We start from the raw sequence: 15,621 nt of genomic DNA, 5'->3' as shown, positions 1-15,621 counted from the left end.
GGGGAGGCGGTTGGGCCGCCCCGCGCCGCTTCGCTCCGCCCCGGCGGGGCCGGGCCGGGCCGGGCCGGGCAGACAGCCGGGGGTCCCGCTGGAGCCTCCCGTTCGGCCCCCGCCTCCCTCCGGCGGAGCCTCTGAAGTCCCGAAGACGCCCGGGGTGATCGGCGACCCCGAGGAGCCGGGCAGGGCGGCTCCGGGAGCGGCCGGTGGCCGTTTAACGCTCCGCAGACAGCCCCGGCCGCGGTGTTTGCGTGTAACCGACAAGGGGAAACTGTCGGAAGGGTCACCGGGCTGCCACGGGCCGGTTCCGCCGGTGCTGGGGTTGGGACCGGCGGTTATCGGGGTTAACGGGGGGAGCAGCGTCAGGGGCCGAGGAGCCGGAGGCCCAAAGGCAGCGCGGGGAGCAGAGACGGATTTCTGCTGCTTTAACGTTTTTGTCGCTCCCGCTTTAATTGCAGAAAACAACCAGAAAACAAATAAACGTGTATCCTGGATTTTGTTGGAAGGCTGGGAGCGTTTCTTTCTGTAATTATGGCCAATCCACAATTTATAGCATCTGCTAGCTCCTCTGTTTGAGATTAGATGTGCGATCACTTGAGGTTTAATAAAAATAGTAGGGATACTCAATTATGCTGTTCCTACTCTTTCTCCAGCCCAGCTTCCCGATGAACACAGCGACAGATGCACAAACTCGATCTCTAACACGTGTTTCAAGAATCGGCACATTTTTCTTTAAGCCTGATAGTATTATAAGTCAGCAACACATGAGCTGGTCTGTTGCCTTAAGTGATGCTGGGTCACCCGGGAAAGGGGGAAAACGTGTTCAGATACAGGTACATTAACTGCATCCCATTGACGTCCTGCAAACAGCGCTATCTTACTTCTTTCATGGACCAGAATAACCTGCCAACGTGCAGACACAATTGCAGCTGCCGTCTGGACCCCAGCCCAGCTCCTCTGAGCTCTTCTGTCAAGATTCCCTTTGTGAACACGCTGCTCTGCCCACAGGCCTCATCCCTGAAGAGGGGGAAGATGTGCATGCAGAGCAATCTTTGCTCTTTAACACTCTGAATATGAGGTTTACAAGCTCTGACCTCCCTGTCACTGCTTGTTGCAGGATACTAAATGAGAATTTTGGATTAAAAAGCCAGAACTCTCCCCAGGTATTAAGTATTTGTGGAGATACACACTGGTGAAATCTTTGCTGTTAAAACTGAACTTGTGTGAAAAACTGGATTTTTTTTTTCCCCATAAAAATATAATTGTGTAGGCTGGATTTTGTTTTCAGCTTTTAACTAGGCTGCTCAGTTTATGATTTTTAATGAAAAGTTAAGATTCCACTTTCATTCTAACACAGGGACATCAAGTCTTAGTTGCCCACCTGTGTATTTCCCTCATGGCTCCACGTCCTAGGTCTTATGGATATATACAATAGCTGCACGTGCAGATATACTAAGTGAGATTCCATCACGAAAGAGTAAAAACTGGCACTGATACCCTTGCACTGCATTTTTCTTGCACAACCAAATTTGTTCACAATTTATGTACTTTACCACCAATGGCTTTAGCTCTTTTCAATCTTGTCAGGCAGATCCCAGCCTCCATGACCACTGACAGATCCAATACATCTTTGATGGTATCTGGCCATGACACTTGTTGCTAAAAACATCACAATGACCAAGCAGAAAAGACATCTCATTCAGAAAATGGAGACAGCTGGATGTCGTGCACAGAAACAAATCAGTTGCTGGTGGGTGTAACTGATACTGTGGTAGATGGTTTACATTCTGATGGCTTATGTCTTCTGGCTCTAATAATTTTCCTATATGCCAAAGATAATAACTTGTTAATCTGCTTAAAACCCACACATGCGCTTTTCTGCACATCACGACAGAAACTCTGCTCGCAGACTCTGTAATGGAAAATATATTAATATCTAAGTTATTTCTCTGAGTTGCTGTATGGAAAGCTATGGACACATTCATTCCTCGAGTTAATAATTTGGTCTATATTCAGTGCAGGTGGTTTTGGACAGCTACGTAACTCTCTCACTACACTCGTCATTTCTCCCATTGCTGGGAAACAAATTGATTTTTTGCCGTGAATCCTGAAAAGAGGTGACTGACCAACCAACAACAATTGCTCATGAGCCACAAAGCTGGAATGCAAATGGGTGAATATGGGTGTTCACAAAGAATATCTAATCTCTGGCTATGTGTTGCTTCGTCTGCACTAATTTTCATGCTAAAATGTTTTTGTCTCCATTAAAAAACGCAGAATCCAGGAGGACGTGCCAGCTCCCAAATGCAAGTGTGTGTTCTGGCGTGATCCTGCTCCTGTTCTGAGGTGACACCTGGTGTACCCATCCCGTCGGTGTCCTCCACGAGCAGCTGGGTGGGCTGGAGGGGCTGCCGTGGTCTCCAGCCAGCTCTGCCGTGGAGGATCGGGAGGGAATGACCCCACAATGTGGCTTTGACCACATTGATCTGCAGCTGAATGTTGTGGACTTGTTCTTCAAAAGTCCTTGTCCCCCAAAAAGACTCTTTCTCAGACAGTCCCATGGCATCAACCCATGTAACTTAACTTGGTCAGTGTCTCATTTGTGAGCTCAGGTGTGTGTTTTCTTACAGGTTCACAGAGAGTACAGAACCTTGCTGGTTAAATTACAGGGCAAGTATGAGATTAATCAAATAAGCCCTACCTTAGCTCCTGTTGAAGCATTCGTTTCAGTCGCCTGATTTCCCAAGGAACGCATTAGCAAGACTCCTGCAAACCTCCAGATGTGCATTCAGTCCTTTGCATTTGTTGAACTAAGGATGAATTTATCCACCTGCATGTTTTCACCTGAAATAATTCCTGGACGATTATAGAGCACAGTCTTCCCTACGCTCACCAGAAAAGGAGGATTTCTGTTCCTCTACAATTACTGTCTCATCTAAGAAATGAGCTTTACTGTATTTGCTTTCCTCAAGCTTTCCTGTATTCCTAATATTTACATTGGAAATTAATGCTTTTTATGTTTTTTACCGTTTCAAACTGGCACTGGGAATTATCTGAGGAAAAAGAAGTGCTGCTGCACATCGCATTTATTAACATAAATGTCCAGCAAGCGGCACTGCAGGACCAGGTTTTCCGCAACCCCGGATCACAGTGCAGTCTGAGAGAGTAAAGGCAAACGTAGTAATATCAAGACTTTTCCGCTCCATGAAAAACATTGTTGTAGAGCAGTTGGGGAACGATGTTTGGTGATGGCCCTGAAGGTGCAGCACAAGGAACTGGGGTATATTCAGCTGCTGGCTCTGAAAAGCTGGTGTTAGGAACTGGCCTTGGCACCACGCTGGCGGTTTTCAGGGGTTTGTCGGAAGGAACCAGCGACATTTCTGGGAACTATGCACTAGCACTCACTTGATGGGAGGTGCCTGTGAAGGCTTTGTGCTGGGTTTTGCTATTAGGAGCAGAATACTGGTCAAGGTGAACCATGTATATCCAGCATTTCCTATGGTCTGCTGACTTAACGTACATTTATGGAGAAAATCCAAACCCCACACTGGAAGGGACATCAGTACAGACTGAGGAATGCCCGTAAGTTCAAAGATTGTTTCCGTAAGTGAGCTGGAGATTTCGGTGAGTCTGTGTATCAAAACCCACCACTCTTTTCCCAGTCTCAGCTGATAATGAATAAACTATTATCTAGGGAAATTTGGTCAGACAGACAAGTAACACTACAATTTTTGGCAATATAAATTGTAATGAAACCCTTATATAAGCTGGTACAGGACTAACAAAATCATTTAAAGGTTTTGGCTCCATCTGCAGTATTTGAACCCAATTTTAGGTTACTCATGCTACACTGTGCCAAGCTAAATTGATGCATACCCAATTTTCCTGTTTATCTAGATATCAGATAAGACTGGAAGGGAATCAACATGAAAAGCCAATCTGCATTTAGAAGAGACATTAAGCTATGTTTAAAGGGATAAACCGGCCTTTCAAGGGGATTAGGAAGCAATTTCCTCTCTGATGTGTCTATTTTATAAATGTCTCTTGTGGGATCGCTCATGCCCTGAAGCATCTGTGCCAGCTGCTGTCAGCAGAAGACACTTGACCGGGCAGACTGATTTGGGATGGCAATAAGCAGCTATGGATGTAGGATGGGGACAAGAGGAGGTGTAGCACCATCCCGTAGGGCACCGGGAACAGCCACAGGATCTCACAACTGCCTCAACCAGGCCTGGCAAATTTTTTTCACCATCCTTTAAGGACCAGATATCACCTCCTGAGTCTTTCCAATGGCTTTTGAGAATTCTGTGAGTCTGAGAGAGCTGGGTCTGTTCAGCCTGGAGAAGAGAAGCTGAGAGGGGATCTCATCAATGTTTATAAATATCTCCAGGGTGGGTGTCAAGAGGATGGATGGACCAGACTCCTTTCAGTGGTGCCCAACGACAGGATGAGGGGCAACGGGCAACAGAGGAGGTTGCATCTGAATATGAGGAGAAACTTCTTTACTTTGAGGTGCCAGAGCCCTGGACCAGGCTGCCCAGAGAGGTTGTGGAGTCTCCTTCCCTGCAGACATTCAAACCCACCTGGACACATTCCTGTGTGATCTGCTCCGGTGAACCTGCTCTAGCAGGTGGGTTGGACTGGGAGATCTCCAGAGGTCCCTTCCAACCCCAACCATTCTGTGATTCTGTGATATCCTCAGACATCCCAGGGAAGCAGAAGATGTCACACACAAGGACGTGCCATAGCAACACGGGAAGGCATGAAATGACACAAGCAAACAGGTGAGAACTGTATGTGACAGCACAACATATGACAAAACAAGACGCCGTTGGACAACTCGGAGTAGCACGCAACATACCACAACACAAGTTTGCATGCAGCATCACATACAGCACGGAACAACACTTGACACCGCGCCACAGCACGACAGATACACCTAGAGAGCTGATGAAAATGCCAAGAGAGCAGAGGGAGATTCCTAACAGCAGGGAATTCCTAGGAAGTTATGGAAAGTGTCTAGAAAACCATGGGAAATGCCTAGAAAGCTACAGAGAACCCTTAGAAAATTATAGAAAATTATTAGAAAGCAGAATTGAATTCCTAGAAAGCTGGGGGGGGGGGGGTGGGGGGGTGTGGTCTCCAGGAAAGCAAAATGTGAATTTCAAGCAAGCTAGCTACAAATTCCTAGAGAGCTGGAGGGGATTTCTTATAAAGTAAGGAGGAATTGCTGTAAAGCAATGGAGGATCCCTAGAAAGAAATGCATAGTTCCTAGAAAGCTGTGGGAAATTTCTAAATTCTAAAATTCCGCTCCTGGAAAGCGGAAGGGAATTCTTATAAATTCTTATAAAATTCAGGGAAGTTTCCAGAAGAGCATTAGGGATTTCTTGAAAGCATCTGGAAATTCCTAGAAAGCAAATGTAAATTGCTAGTAAGGTGAAAGAAGTACTTGGAAAGCAATGGGAAGGTTTCCTAGAAAGCAATACGAAATTCCCTGAAAGCTGTGTAGAAATTCCTAGAAAGATGGAAGGAACATTCCCAGACATCACTAGGAAAACTGTAGAAAGGCACGTGGAATTCCTAAAAAGATGCAGAAAAATGCAAGAAAGCAACGGAAAATTCCTGGTCGAGCTGTATATCCTGTAGTTCCTAAAGCCCTGGGGGAAAATTTTAGAAATAATGCTGAGAAAAGCTCAGGAGAAAATAAACTGCTGTGAAAAGCAGGGGAAAAAGCAAAACCAGAAGGTAGATAGGATCAGATCCAATAGCTTTCCCTAAATGTAACTTGTACATAGAAGGCATCCCTAATTTGAACTTCTCCTAAACGGTGAGGACCAGCTCACCTTGAAACCTGAGTTGGTGGAGCTGAGCCCTGATGTGCACTAAGCCCAGCCCGGGGCAGCTGAGCTTTGCGGGGAGGGAGCTGACTTGGAAAGCCCATGACCTTGAGGCAGATTCTGACAAATGAGTGATGAAACTCAGGGAACATTTCCAGTACTGTCTGTTACAGACCGTTACAGCAACAACTCTTTGCAGGGAAAAGCCAAGGGCGCCGAGGCAGGCTGCAAAGAGGGAGATGTTGCTTATGTTGCTGGGATGAAACAGTCCTGCCTGATGTGGTGGGACAGGCACGGAGTCTGGAACAGGAGAACAGAGCCAGATGAGCCAGGTTGAAAGTGGATTTGCGATTATATCATAGTTTGGGGTAAACCGGTTACATCACTGGGTTCTTCGAAAGTTTAAGTGAAAGTTGTGGCAGGAGGAGTGAAGCAGCCCAAAGTTTATACGTTAGTGTGGATTATTTTTTGGAATATCTTTCTAGTGTTTTATTTAACTTGGTGAAACATTTGTGACTGCCGTCAAGCCCAGACTATGCGATTCGGTAAGGACTTTGACAACCAGCATCTTGCCTCCAAGAACAATTTAATCCCAGAACCTGATGGTGAGACCCTGGGTTGGTACAGCTGCAACATTGCAATGTCTGCAGGGTTGCTCAGGGAGCTGCAGGGGGGAAAATGCTGCCTGAAACAGCAAAGCTCCAGGACCAGGACATTTGGAGTGGTCTGGTCATTTTCTTTAATTCAAAGATTTGTAGTCTGCTGATGGAAGGGCTGTGGATCCCGACCATACTGAACGTGCAATAATGTAGACTTAAAAATAATCAACTGTCGTGCAAACTGTTGCTCACTTGCTCCACTAACCTTCAGAGGCAATGGGCTCCTGTAGCTACCAAGCGCACTCTTCATCATCACACGTCCTCGCATCAGAAACCCACAAAAATCTGCTGGCAGAAGTTAAACTGTTCTTCTCCATCCATCCGTCAGAGGCTGGGCTGGAATATGGGGAAGGATGAATTTTATGCTGGCACGCAGCTCAGGAGTAAATCTGTAACACCAGTTTAGGAAGGGAGAGTGCCACCTACCAAGCCATCTGCTAAGAAAGTTGTGTTAGCTGCAGTCTCATCCACTGTTGCTAGAAATCACTGTAGCACTCATCTGTGAAGAGTTTTGCTGCTAATATATCTACTTGTATTCTTTTTATCCATCCACTCAGAATTAATTATTCCTCAGATTAATTTCATTCTAATGAATCACTCTGTATCACTGGCTTTATTTCATTTCTGAGATACTAATTAATATGTCAAAGCCATCTTTAGCATTAAAAGTGCTGTCATTTTTTCTGTGACTTTTCTTTTGATTCATCTATTTGACTTAAATTTTTCAGAGGACCTAAAATGTCCACCCAGTGTGGAACAAAAGAAAAAATGCGAGTTATACAGTATTTAAAAACCATGCACCTGCAAATAAAGCGCAAGTTGGGAGGCAATGGGCCAGTCTGTATTTTTGTGTTAACATACTAGTTTATATGCTATTTCATGTAACAGGACCTCAGCAATCAGCTGTGTAGGGGTCAGGTTTTTATACACATGGATTAGGATATAAAATTCAGCAATGCATTAAGTGCCTACATTTCTTGACTAAACGATCAGAAATTCTGAGATATTTTGTATTTGTTGTTTTAGTTTAGGTTTTAAAGAAGGGGTCTGGGCAGCCAGAGGAAATGTTTTTCTTTCTTTAGAGCTCACCTCTCAGATATAATTTATTCTCATAATCCTCTGCAGTTTGGCTCTCTACCCACTCTGGAGGGAAGTGTTGGCAGGGCAGGAATCACTCTGCTACCCCATATCTGCAGCAGATGGAAATCTCAGAAAGAGAAAGGGGGAAATTTTAGGCTTTCCCGTCTCAGCGATTTCCAGGGTGATTTAAGATCCAGTTTGGTTTGATGGAGCAGGTCAAGCTGTGAGAGGAAGAGTCACTCCAAATGTTCACTGTGGAAAACTTGCCTTTCTGTGGACCTGTGGGAGTGAGAGGGGGGAACTGGAAAAACCCCATAAAAAGTCACTGCATAAACTCTGCCGATTAAATAACATGGTTATTTGCAGCATCACACCGAGCTTAAATTACCCGTGGCTCCTGCGTGGCAGGAGGCTGGGGACTGTTCAGCTGGCAGCTTCTGCTCAGATCCCCAGCTACAGGTTCAGCATTTCTCTTTCCTGTTTTCCACTTCTCTCCCCAAAAGAATCATTTTGTTGCACGATCTGGGGGGGGTTACAGCTGAACCAATCGGCTTTGCTCTGGGTTTGTGCTGCAGATGCAGCGAGGGATTGCCTGCTAGGAAAGGAAAAGGGAGCAGAGCCTGAGCTCTGGCAGTCGAGCATCAATGTGCCAGGGAGGGGAGATGCCAGCGGAGCAGCAGTGCCTGGTCCTGCCTCACCAGCATCCTGCAGCCAGCACGGGAGCTCCGCACCCAGGAACCAGCAGCACCGCCCAACAAATCCTCCCCATTTATACCCTCTTTGCATCACCCTTTGTGCCCAGCTCTGCCACTGCCTGAATTAGCTGCCTCAAACGAGTCATTTAAATTCAGAATTTCATAAATTTTTTTTTTTTTCTGTTTGGGCTTTTTTTCATTTTCTTTTTACCTGCCAGACTCCTTCACATAGTTCACCAGTGACCTGATACCCAGGGATGCTTTGTGCACTGGTTGCCATTGGAAAGAATTCAAAAATCAACATTCACAAAGGCACTGATGTGCTTTTTGAGATCAATCCTACTGAATCCTCCAGACTGTAAGGTCCAGTTGCAGATGCACATGCCCATAATCTACAATAAAAAAAAAAGTGCCCGCACTCAATACTGAATATTTAGGCCTCTTGTTGGCAGCATTTGGGGACTAGAAATCATTTCTCTCACTGATCCTTTTTTCCCTGGAGGGTCTTTATCATTCAAGAATGAGCTTGAGATCCTTGGAGGTTTTGGGTTTTTTTTAGCAGCAAAGTAATAGTTTCTTCTGCCGCTACTTTTTGCTCTGTGCTTTCGTACTCATTACTGTGGTTTTCCCTGTGGAATATCCAGCATAATAATATCAATTTAACAAGCGTGCTTCACTGATCTTTAAGAGAGTTCATAGCTGTTGTTCGATTTCCAGGAACCATTGATTTTTCCGAGAAGGTTAAGCTGAGGCTAAAGTTATCTTGGCTTATTAGTATAACCTGTTATTTACAAACCTGACAGCTATTTTAGACATTATTTCTGCTAACATGCCTCAGCTGATTTCATGTTTAATAAATCCCATGCATGCAGACTCAAAAAGTCATCCCGAGAGTGACATGAGTACAATTTGTATCCACACACTGTGTATTGTTTTGTAAATTAAGCTGCCTTTCTCCAGCTTTAGTATGCGCGCTATTTTGTAGCTTAAAGCATGTTTATATCTGAGTACGAGATCTGGACCTCGTTCAACTCTGGCTTGGTCTTCCAGTAGCTAATTACTGTTTGGATTAAGATAATTTGGATCAAGGTACTACTCAGTATTTGTATTTTTAAAGCTTCATGTGGACCAAATAGGACTTTCTCCAATCAGAGTCTCCTGGGAGGAGCAGGTGCCTCGCAGGGTGGTATTAGAGACACAAAAGCTTTGCTTTGCTGGGCATTGCTTTGATTCCAGCATCAGTCAGTAGTTATCAAAAAGCATTAAATTAAATTAAGCAGCTTTTTAATGTAGGTACCCAGGGAGAATTAAACAAGGTCTGCGCTTGTTTCTGAATCTCAGGGAAACACCTGCGCCATTGTCCTCTTGTTGGCAGTTTTAGGCAAGTCCCGACCTGAATGAAAATTGATCTTTCTTGCATTGGGCTGGAGGCAGATTAGCTAGAGAGCAGCAAGAGGAAAATTTACCCTGTACTTTGTATAACCGGCTCCCAGAGTGTCAATCGGCTGCCTAATCCCACTACTAAATTCACCTGAATAATAATAGGGGTTTAATGGATTTCACTTTTATTCCTCACCTGGGTATGACTATTAAGTCATGAAAGTTTTAAAAGCTTGCAAATTAGCTCGAGTGACAAATGAGTACAGCAGGGTGCCCTGCATGAAATGCTGGTGTTTGAAACCTACGTAGATGTTGAAGGGACTTTGCTCCCCTGGTTCGGTGTCGGCTGAGCCAGACCTCGTGTTCATCCCTGATCACTCAAATTTAGAGACGAGACAGGAGAGAGGCTCTGACTTCTGAAACAGACACTGAATTGCCAAATGAATAAAGACTGTGAGATTCTTAAAAGCTGCTGGGAGTAGGAAGATAAAAGGCTTTTTTTTTTTTTATATTGTATTCAAATGAAAAATTTAAACCCTCACCCATGTGAGCAGCATCGGGGCCTTTCAATGCTGTATTCAGTCTCTTCCCCAGGAAAGGCCATTCTTGAGCAAAATTGAACTGAAGATTTCACTCAGATAAGCAGGTGATTGAGAGCAGAAAGCTCTCGTTTCTGTAATGTGTCCCTCAGCATTTCTCTCCAGTATGCCTTGAAGACTGCGCTGTTTGTGTGCTCTGGAGCTGTGATTTCTCCTGGAATAATTCAGGATGGTTGTAGTGGAAAGAAAATCAAACGTGCTCAGTGACTTCTTACGCAGGCAATGTTCTCCTCAGCCTAGGGTTTCTACTTCAAAAACAGGAGTGTGCTACATATTTTTTTTTTTAATGCAGTAAACCTCACCCGTGTTGTGCTTTAAGAACAGGAGAAAAAAAAAAGACCTTGAAAACAGAAAAAGAAAACTCACGAGGAGTTTCATTAGAAATCTCTGTTACTAAACAGTACAGGATTAATTTTCTTGTCTATTTTCACCCTCCTCTGGAGGTGAATGATGATTAAAGGGCACGATAATAGGAAGGGGAGAATGAGAACTTGCTGAGAAGCAGTTGGAAAAAAATAAAGAGAGGGGGAAGGAAAACAAGTGTTTTAGTTAGCTAGTCAAGGTTAATATAGCACTGTATCTGCTTTAACTGACATTATGAAAAATTACAGATGGCACAAAAGCAATTTCACTAATGCTGAACTCTACAAAATTTATCTTAACAACTTAGTAAGCTTAAAAAGCTTCTGTGAGGTTTTTAACCTTCCTGCGGTATCTTTTATCCTCATTTTCTGGTTTTCTTTGAGTAAGATTCCTACACAAACGTAACAACTTGCAAATCAGCATGTTCATCTTTCGTTGCCTGTTGTGGCTAAGACAAGAAAGAAAAATCCCTTTTGTAGAAAGCAGGGGTCTGAGATGTAACTGCTCTGTTTTTGGTGCTTACTACCGAACTTGAAGGATTTTTGCAAAGGAGAAAACACGGTGTGAAGAGAGCGACAGATTCTTGCACGCAAGGGCAGCAGTTCAGTGCACCGAGTTTTCTCTACAGACACAAACCCCGAACCTCCGCATGTGCCATCAGGGGGTGCCCGCTCCGAGGCTCCGGCGGGTCCCAAATTGTTTCTCTGCTGCCCCCTCGCCTGATTTCCAACGACTTAGTCGGGATGCGGATCCTCACGCAGCTTGTGTAGCTGCGAACCGGGGCTTTGGGTTTCCCCCCCTTGTCTACACGCGGGGATAACGATGTTATGAACCCGCGGTTTAAGCGTTACTGGCGGCGGGTTCGGGCTGGAAGCGGGGGGTGGAAAGCGGAGCGTCCCGGCGCAGCTCTCCCCCCCCCGGGGCTGCCTTGCGGCCCGGCGGCGGGGGACACGGGGGGGCCGCGGGGGGGCCGCGGGGCCGCGGCCGCCCAGGAGAGGGAGCCCGGCGGCCGCGGCTGCGCCAGGCGGCGGGGGGGAGGCGGAGCGGAGCGCTGGCCCGGCTGCAGCCCGGCCCCCCCCGCTGTGCCGCTGGGCGCCGCCGCGCTCGCCGCCCCTTCCCCACTGTGCCGGGAGGGAGGTCCTGACCGACTGCCCCCCCTCTCCAGCTTCCCGAGCGTGCCCTGGGGTAACGCTGCTCCCCCGGGGGTCGGGGGAGCCGCGGCTGCCTCTGCCCGCAGCCCGCCTCCTGGGCATCGCCCAGCCCCGAGTTAGTGCCGGTACTTACTTTCCGCATCAATGAGTTGAACTCAGCTGGCTCGTAGCGCCGAGGCATCACGCAGCGCCCCGGAGCTCGGCGGAGCTCAGACGGGGCAAAGTAAGCCCGGCTGCGCCTAAACTCCAGGACAGCGGCTCCAGGAACCCGGCTTTGCCTTCTTCTCTGGCTGCCTGAGAAGTTTTTCCCCAGGAAAGCAGAAAAACCGGGGAAAGGCTGCCCAGAAGAAGCTGCGTCCAGCCGAAGATGTTAGAGGAGGCGAAGGGGGCTCGCATTTTGCCCGCTGCGTGCCTCCATAACTGTCTTTCCCTCGTCTTAATCCTTTAGGGAGGAGACGCCAGGCAGACAGACCTTTCCTGGAAGGACGGAGGATGCTGCCGAGCCCTGCCCCGGGCAGAAGAAAGGCTTTGCCGCCGGGACACCCCGGCACCAGAGATGCACGGCCCGGGGCAGGCTGCGGGAGAGCATGAGGAGCTACCTCCGCTCCCGCTTTTCTGAGACGGAAAAAGCATATTAACAGCTGGACCCAATGCCCGGAGCGCAGCCCTGCTAAGCAGGTGGTGGGATTATGCCAGAGTAGTTATGGAAAGCTACAACCCGACAGTGGACAGTTGAAGCGACTGTCCCCACTGGAAGAGGAACGGGCTGTGGGTACCGCTGGTGTCGCACCCGCGTTGCGGCCGAGGGGAGGTCACTCAGGTCCTTCTTCTCCTCTCGCCCTTCTTTCTCCTTCCAGGGAACGACAGAAGAAAGAAATGGTACTTGGCTCTTGCCAGTGTTGGAAATACCGTGCCTTTTGCCTGGGATGATTTGCCCTGATGTGCTGCTTCGACGGGATGTACAAAGTGCCCCTGGGACAGATGCGGCCAACAGAGTTTGCGGAGTGATCAGCAGGGGCCGTGGGATGGAGGTAGCTGAGCGCTCGCTGGCTGGGTCCGTCACGCACGGTCCGATAGCACAGACCTGCTGCTCCCTTGAAAACTAACTCCTGATGGTCGAACTCTGCCAGCTCCTATTTTTACTTCTCCCCAGCCGATTTGCACTTTCAGGGAAAAAAGAAACCACACACTCACCCGATGCAATGCAGTGTTTCTGTGTTGATTTTGTATATAAGATTTGCTATGCAATTCCAAAACTAAAAGAGGAGAGACAGCTCTGCATCCCAGAGAGAACAGAGAATCAGAGGTGAAAGGTAGGAGCCGGCATTTCTCGTTTAAATAAAACTAAATAACATGAGCTACCTTTAAAACACACTTACTGTATATTTATTTTCTTTGTCTTGGAAGTGTAAACCAATTTGAAACTAAGTGCTTTCTGATGCTGCCCAGAAACAGAGAACTGTGGCATTTTGTAACAGGAGTGTACTGGGGAGGAAGGATGGAGTGTTTTGTCAGTGAGACCTTTAGGAAACTAGAGAAAAAGCACCTCGTATGGTATGCTCCAGTAAATACAAAGAGCTAGTGCAATGGACACTGGAAACACTCGATCAATAGCCTATTTAAGTGGGAATATATGCAAGCATGGAAAAGTGATTGCCTTTCCTGTCTGTGGGGTATATTTGCAGAGGACGGCAGCAGAACACTTGCAGGTGAGCTGTCTGAATTAGGTTATTTCATGCTGGGGTGGTGCAGTGTGTTTCTGAAGGGATTGCTTAAAAAACAGTCTGTAGAGTGGACTGTATTTGCGCATTTTCAGTTCCTGCTTATAGAGCTTTCAGTGTGCAGAATGATTCAAAGTGGGTGAAGTCCATTTGGGGGTGAAAGGACCATAAGAAAGGACCTTTGGTCTGTTTGGTGGTGAGGAATTAATGGATGTCTAATGTCTCTGATCTCTGCAAGGAAAGGAGCTTATGTCGTCATGAAAATCATGATATGATTTTCCCTCAGGAGAAACTATGACTTGGAACGACACCACTATGGATGGGGAAGGGTTGCTGGTGGAAAGGGACTCTTCCTTTCGGATCCTTACGGGCTGCTTCCTCTCGCTGCTGATCCTCTCCACGCTGCTGGGAAACACGCTGGTCTGTGCAGCTGTCATTAGGTTTCGCCACCTCAGGTCCAAGGTGACCAACTTCTTCGTCATCTCCTTGGCTGTATCCGATCTCTTAGTGGCAGTTCTGGTCATGCCGTGGAAAGCTGTGGCTGAGATTGCTGGTTTCTGGCCTTTTGGTTCATTTTGCAACATCTGGGTGGCCTTTGATATTATGTGCTCAACAGCATCCATTCTAAATCTCTGTGTCATTAGTGTGGACAGATACTGGGCCATCTCCAGCCCATTTAGGTATGAAAGGAAAATGACCCCCAAGGCAGCCTTCATCATGATCAGCGTGGCGTGGACTTTGTCTGTGTTGATTTCCTTCATCCCTGTGCAGCTGAACTGGCACAAGGCTACAACCACAAGCTTTTTGGACCTAAATGCCAGCTTACAAGGTATAAGCATGGACAACTGTGATTCTAGCCTAAACAGGATGTATGCCATCTCCTCTTCACTAATTAGCTTCTATATACCCGTGGCCATCATGATAGTAACTTATACAAGGATATACCGGATTGCTCAGAAGCAAATACGCCGCATCTCAGCCTTGGAGAGAGCAGCAGTGCATGCCAAGAACTGCCAGAACACGACCGGCAACAGAAGCAGTATGGACTGCCAGCAACCAGAGAGCAACTTCAAAATGTCCTTCAAGAGGGAAACGAAGGTTTTAAAGACTTTGTCGGTGATCATGGGGGTGTTCGTGTGCTGCTGGTTGCCGTTTTTTGTATTGAACTGCATGATTCCCTTTTGTGAGCCCGCCCAACCATCCAAGGGAGCAGAAGCTTTCTGCATTAATTCCACCACCTTCGACGTTTTTGTTTGGTTTGGATGGGCCAATTCTTCCCTCAATCCCATAATTTATGCCTTCAATGCTGATTTCCGGAAGGCGTTTTCAACCCTGCTAGGATGCTACAGGCTCTGCCCTGTGTCCAGCAACGCTATAGAGACTGTTAGTATTAACAATAATGGAGCTGTTGTTTTTTCAAGTCAACACGAGCCCAAAGGCTCCAGCCCCAAAGAGTCTAATCTGGTTTATCTGATTCCACATGCCATTATGTGTCCGGAAGAAGAACCTCTCAAAAAGGAAGAAGAGGGTGAACTATCTAAAACCTTGGAGAAAATGTCTCCAGCACTGTCGAGTATCTTGGATTATGAAGCTGATGTTTCTTTGGAAAAGATCAATCCCATTACACAAAATGGGCAGCATAAAACCTGAACAGTAAGGTTTACCCAGCAAGACCTAGTAGTGTTTATTGTAATAATCTTAAAAAAAAAAAAAAAAAAAAAAAAAAAAAAAAAAAAAAAGAGAGAGAGACAGGATTTTTTTGGTAAGAAACTACACATTTACACCAAGCCCAGAATTAATTTTCCTGGCATTCAAAGTAAATTTAACATTTAAAACAATAAACAGGAAAAGATATGGAAAATTGGTTAAAAAAGGATATTAAACTGTACTGTTCATATTAAGGAAAATACACAAATATAGATGCAGTGCAATGACAAAGAAAATAGTGCTTCTCTACACAGAGAAACCAATTTCTAGCTTGAAATGAGGCAAAAGATAAATGTTAAATATTTAAAGACTAATGTTTACTAGAAGTTAAAAGATTGCTGTGTCTTGTGATAGTGGGTGTTAACAGGTCCTAGTTAAAGACTGAGGGATTGTAAAGGTAAGTAGATGCCTTCTTAAAATTATTTCTGACA

At 46.2% G+C, this 15,621-nt stretch overlaps 1 protein-coding gene across 1 annotated transcript; it reads left to right on the top strand.

The window, feature by feature from the left end:
* Positions 1-12,964: 12,964 nt before the first annotated feature.
* DRD1 (dopamine receptor D1) lies at positions 12,965-15,133 on the top strand. Its single transcript, XM_065644237.1, has 2 exons — positions 12,965-13,085; positions 13,773-15,133. Exon 2 carries the CDS (start codon positions 13,778-13,780, stop codon positions 15,131-15,133), a length of 1,356 nt encoding a protein of 451 aa, XP_065500309.1. The 5' UTR covers positions 12,965-13,085; positions 13,773-13,777.
* The last annotated feature ends 488 nt before the right edge of the window (positions 15,134-15,621 follow it).

Source organism: Caloenas nicobarica, chromosome 13 (assembly GCF_036013445.1).
Source record: "Caloenas nicobarica isolate bCalNic1 chromosome 13, bCalNic1.hap1, whole genome shotgun sequence".
Lineage (NCBI taxonomy): Eukaryota > Metazoa > Chordata > Aves > Columbiformes > Columbidae > Caloenas > Caloenas nicobarica.
Note: the sequence above shows the minus strand (reverse complement) of the source record. Positions and strands in the feature narration are given on the sequence as shown.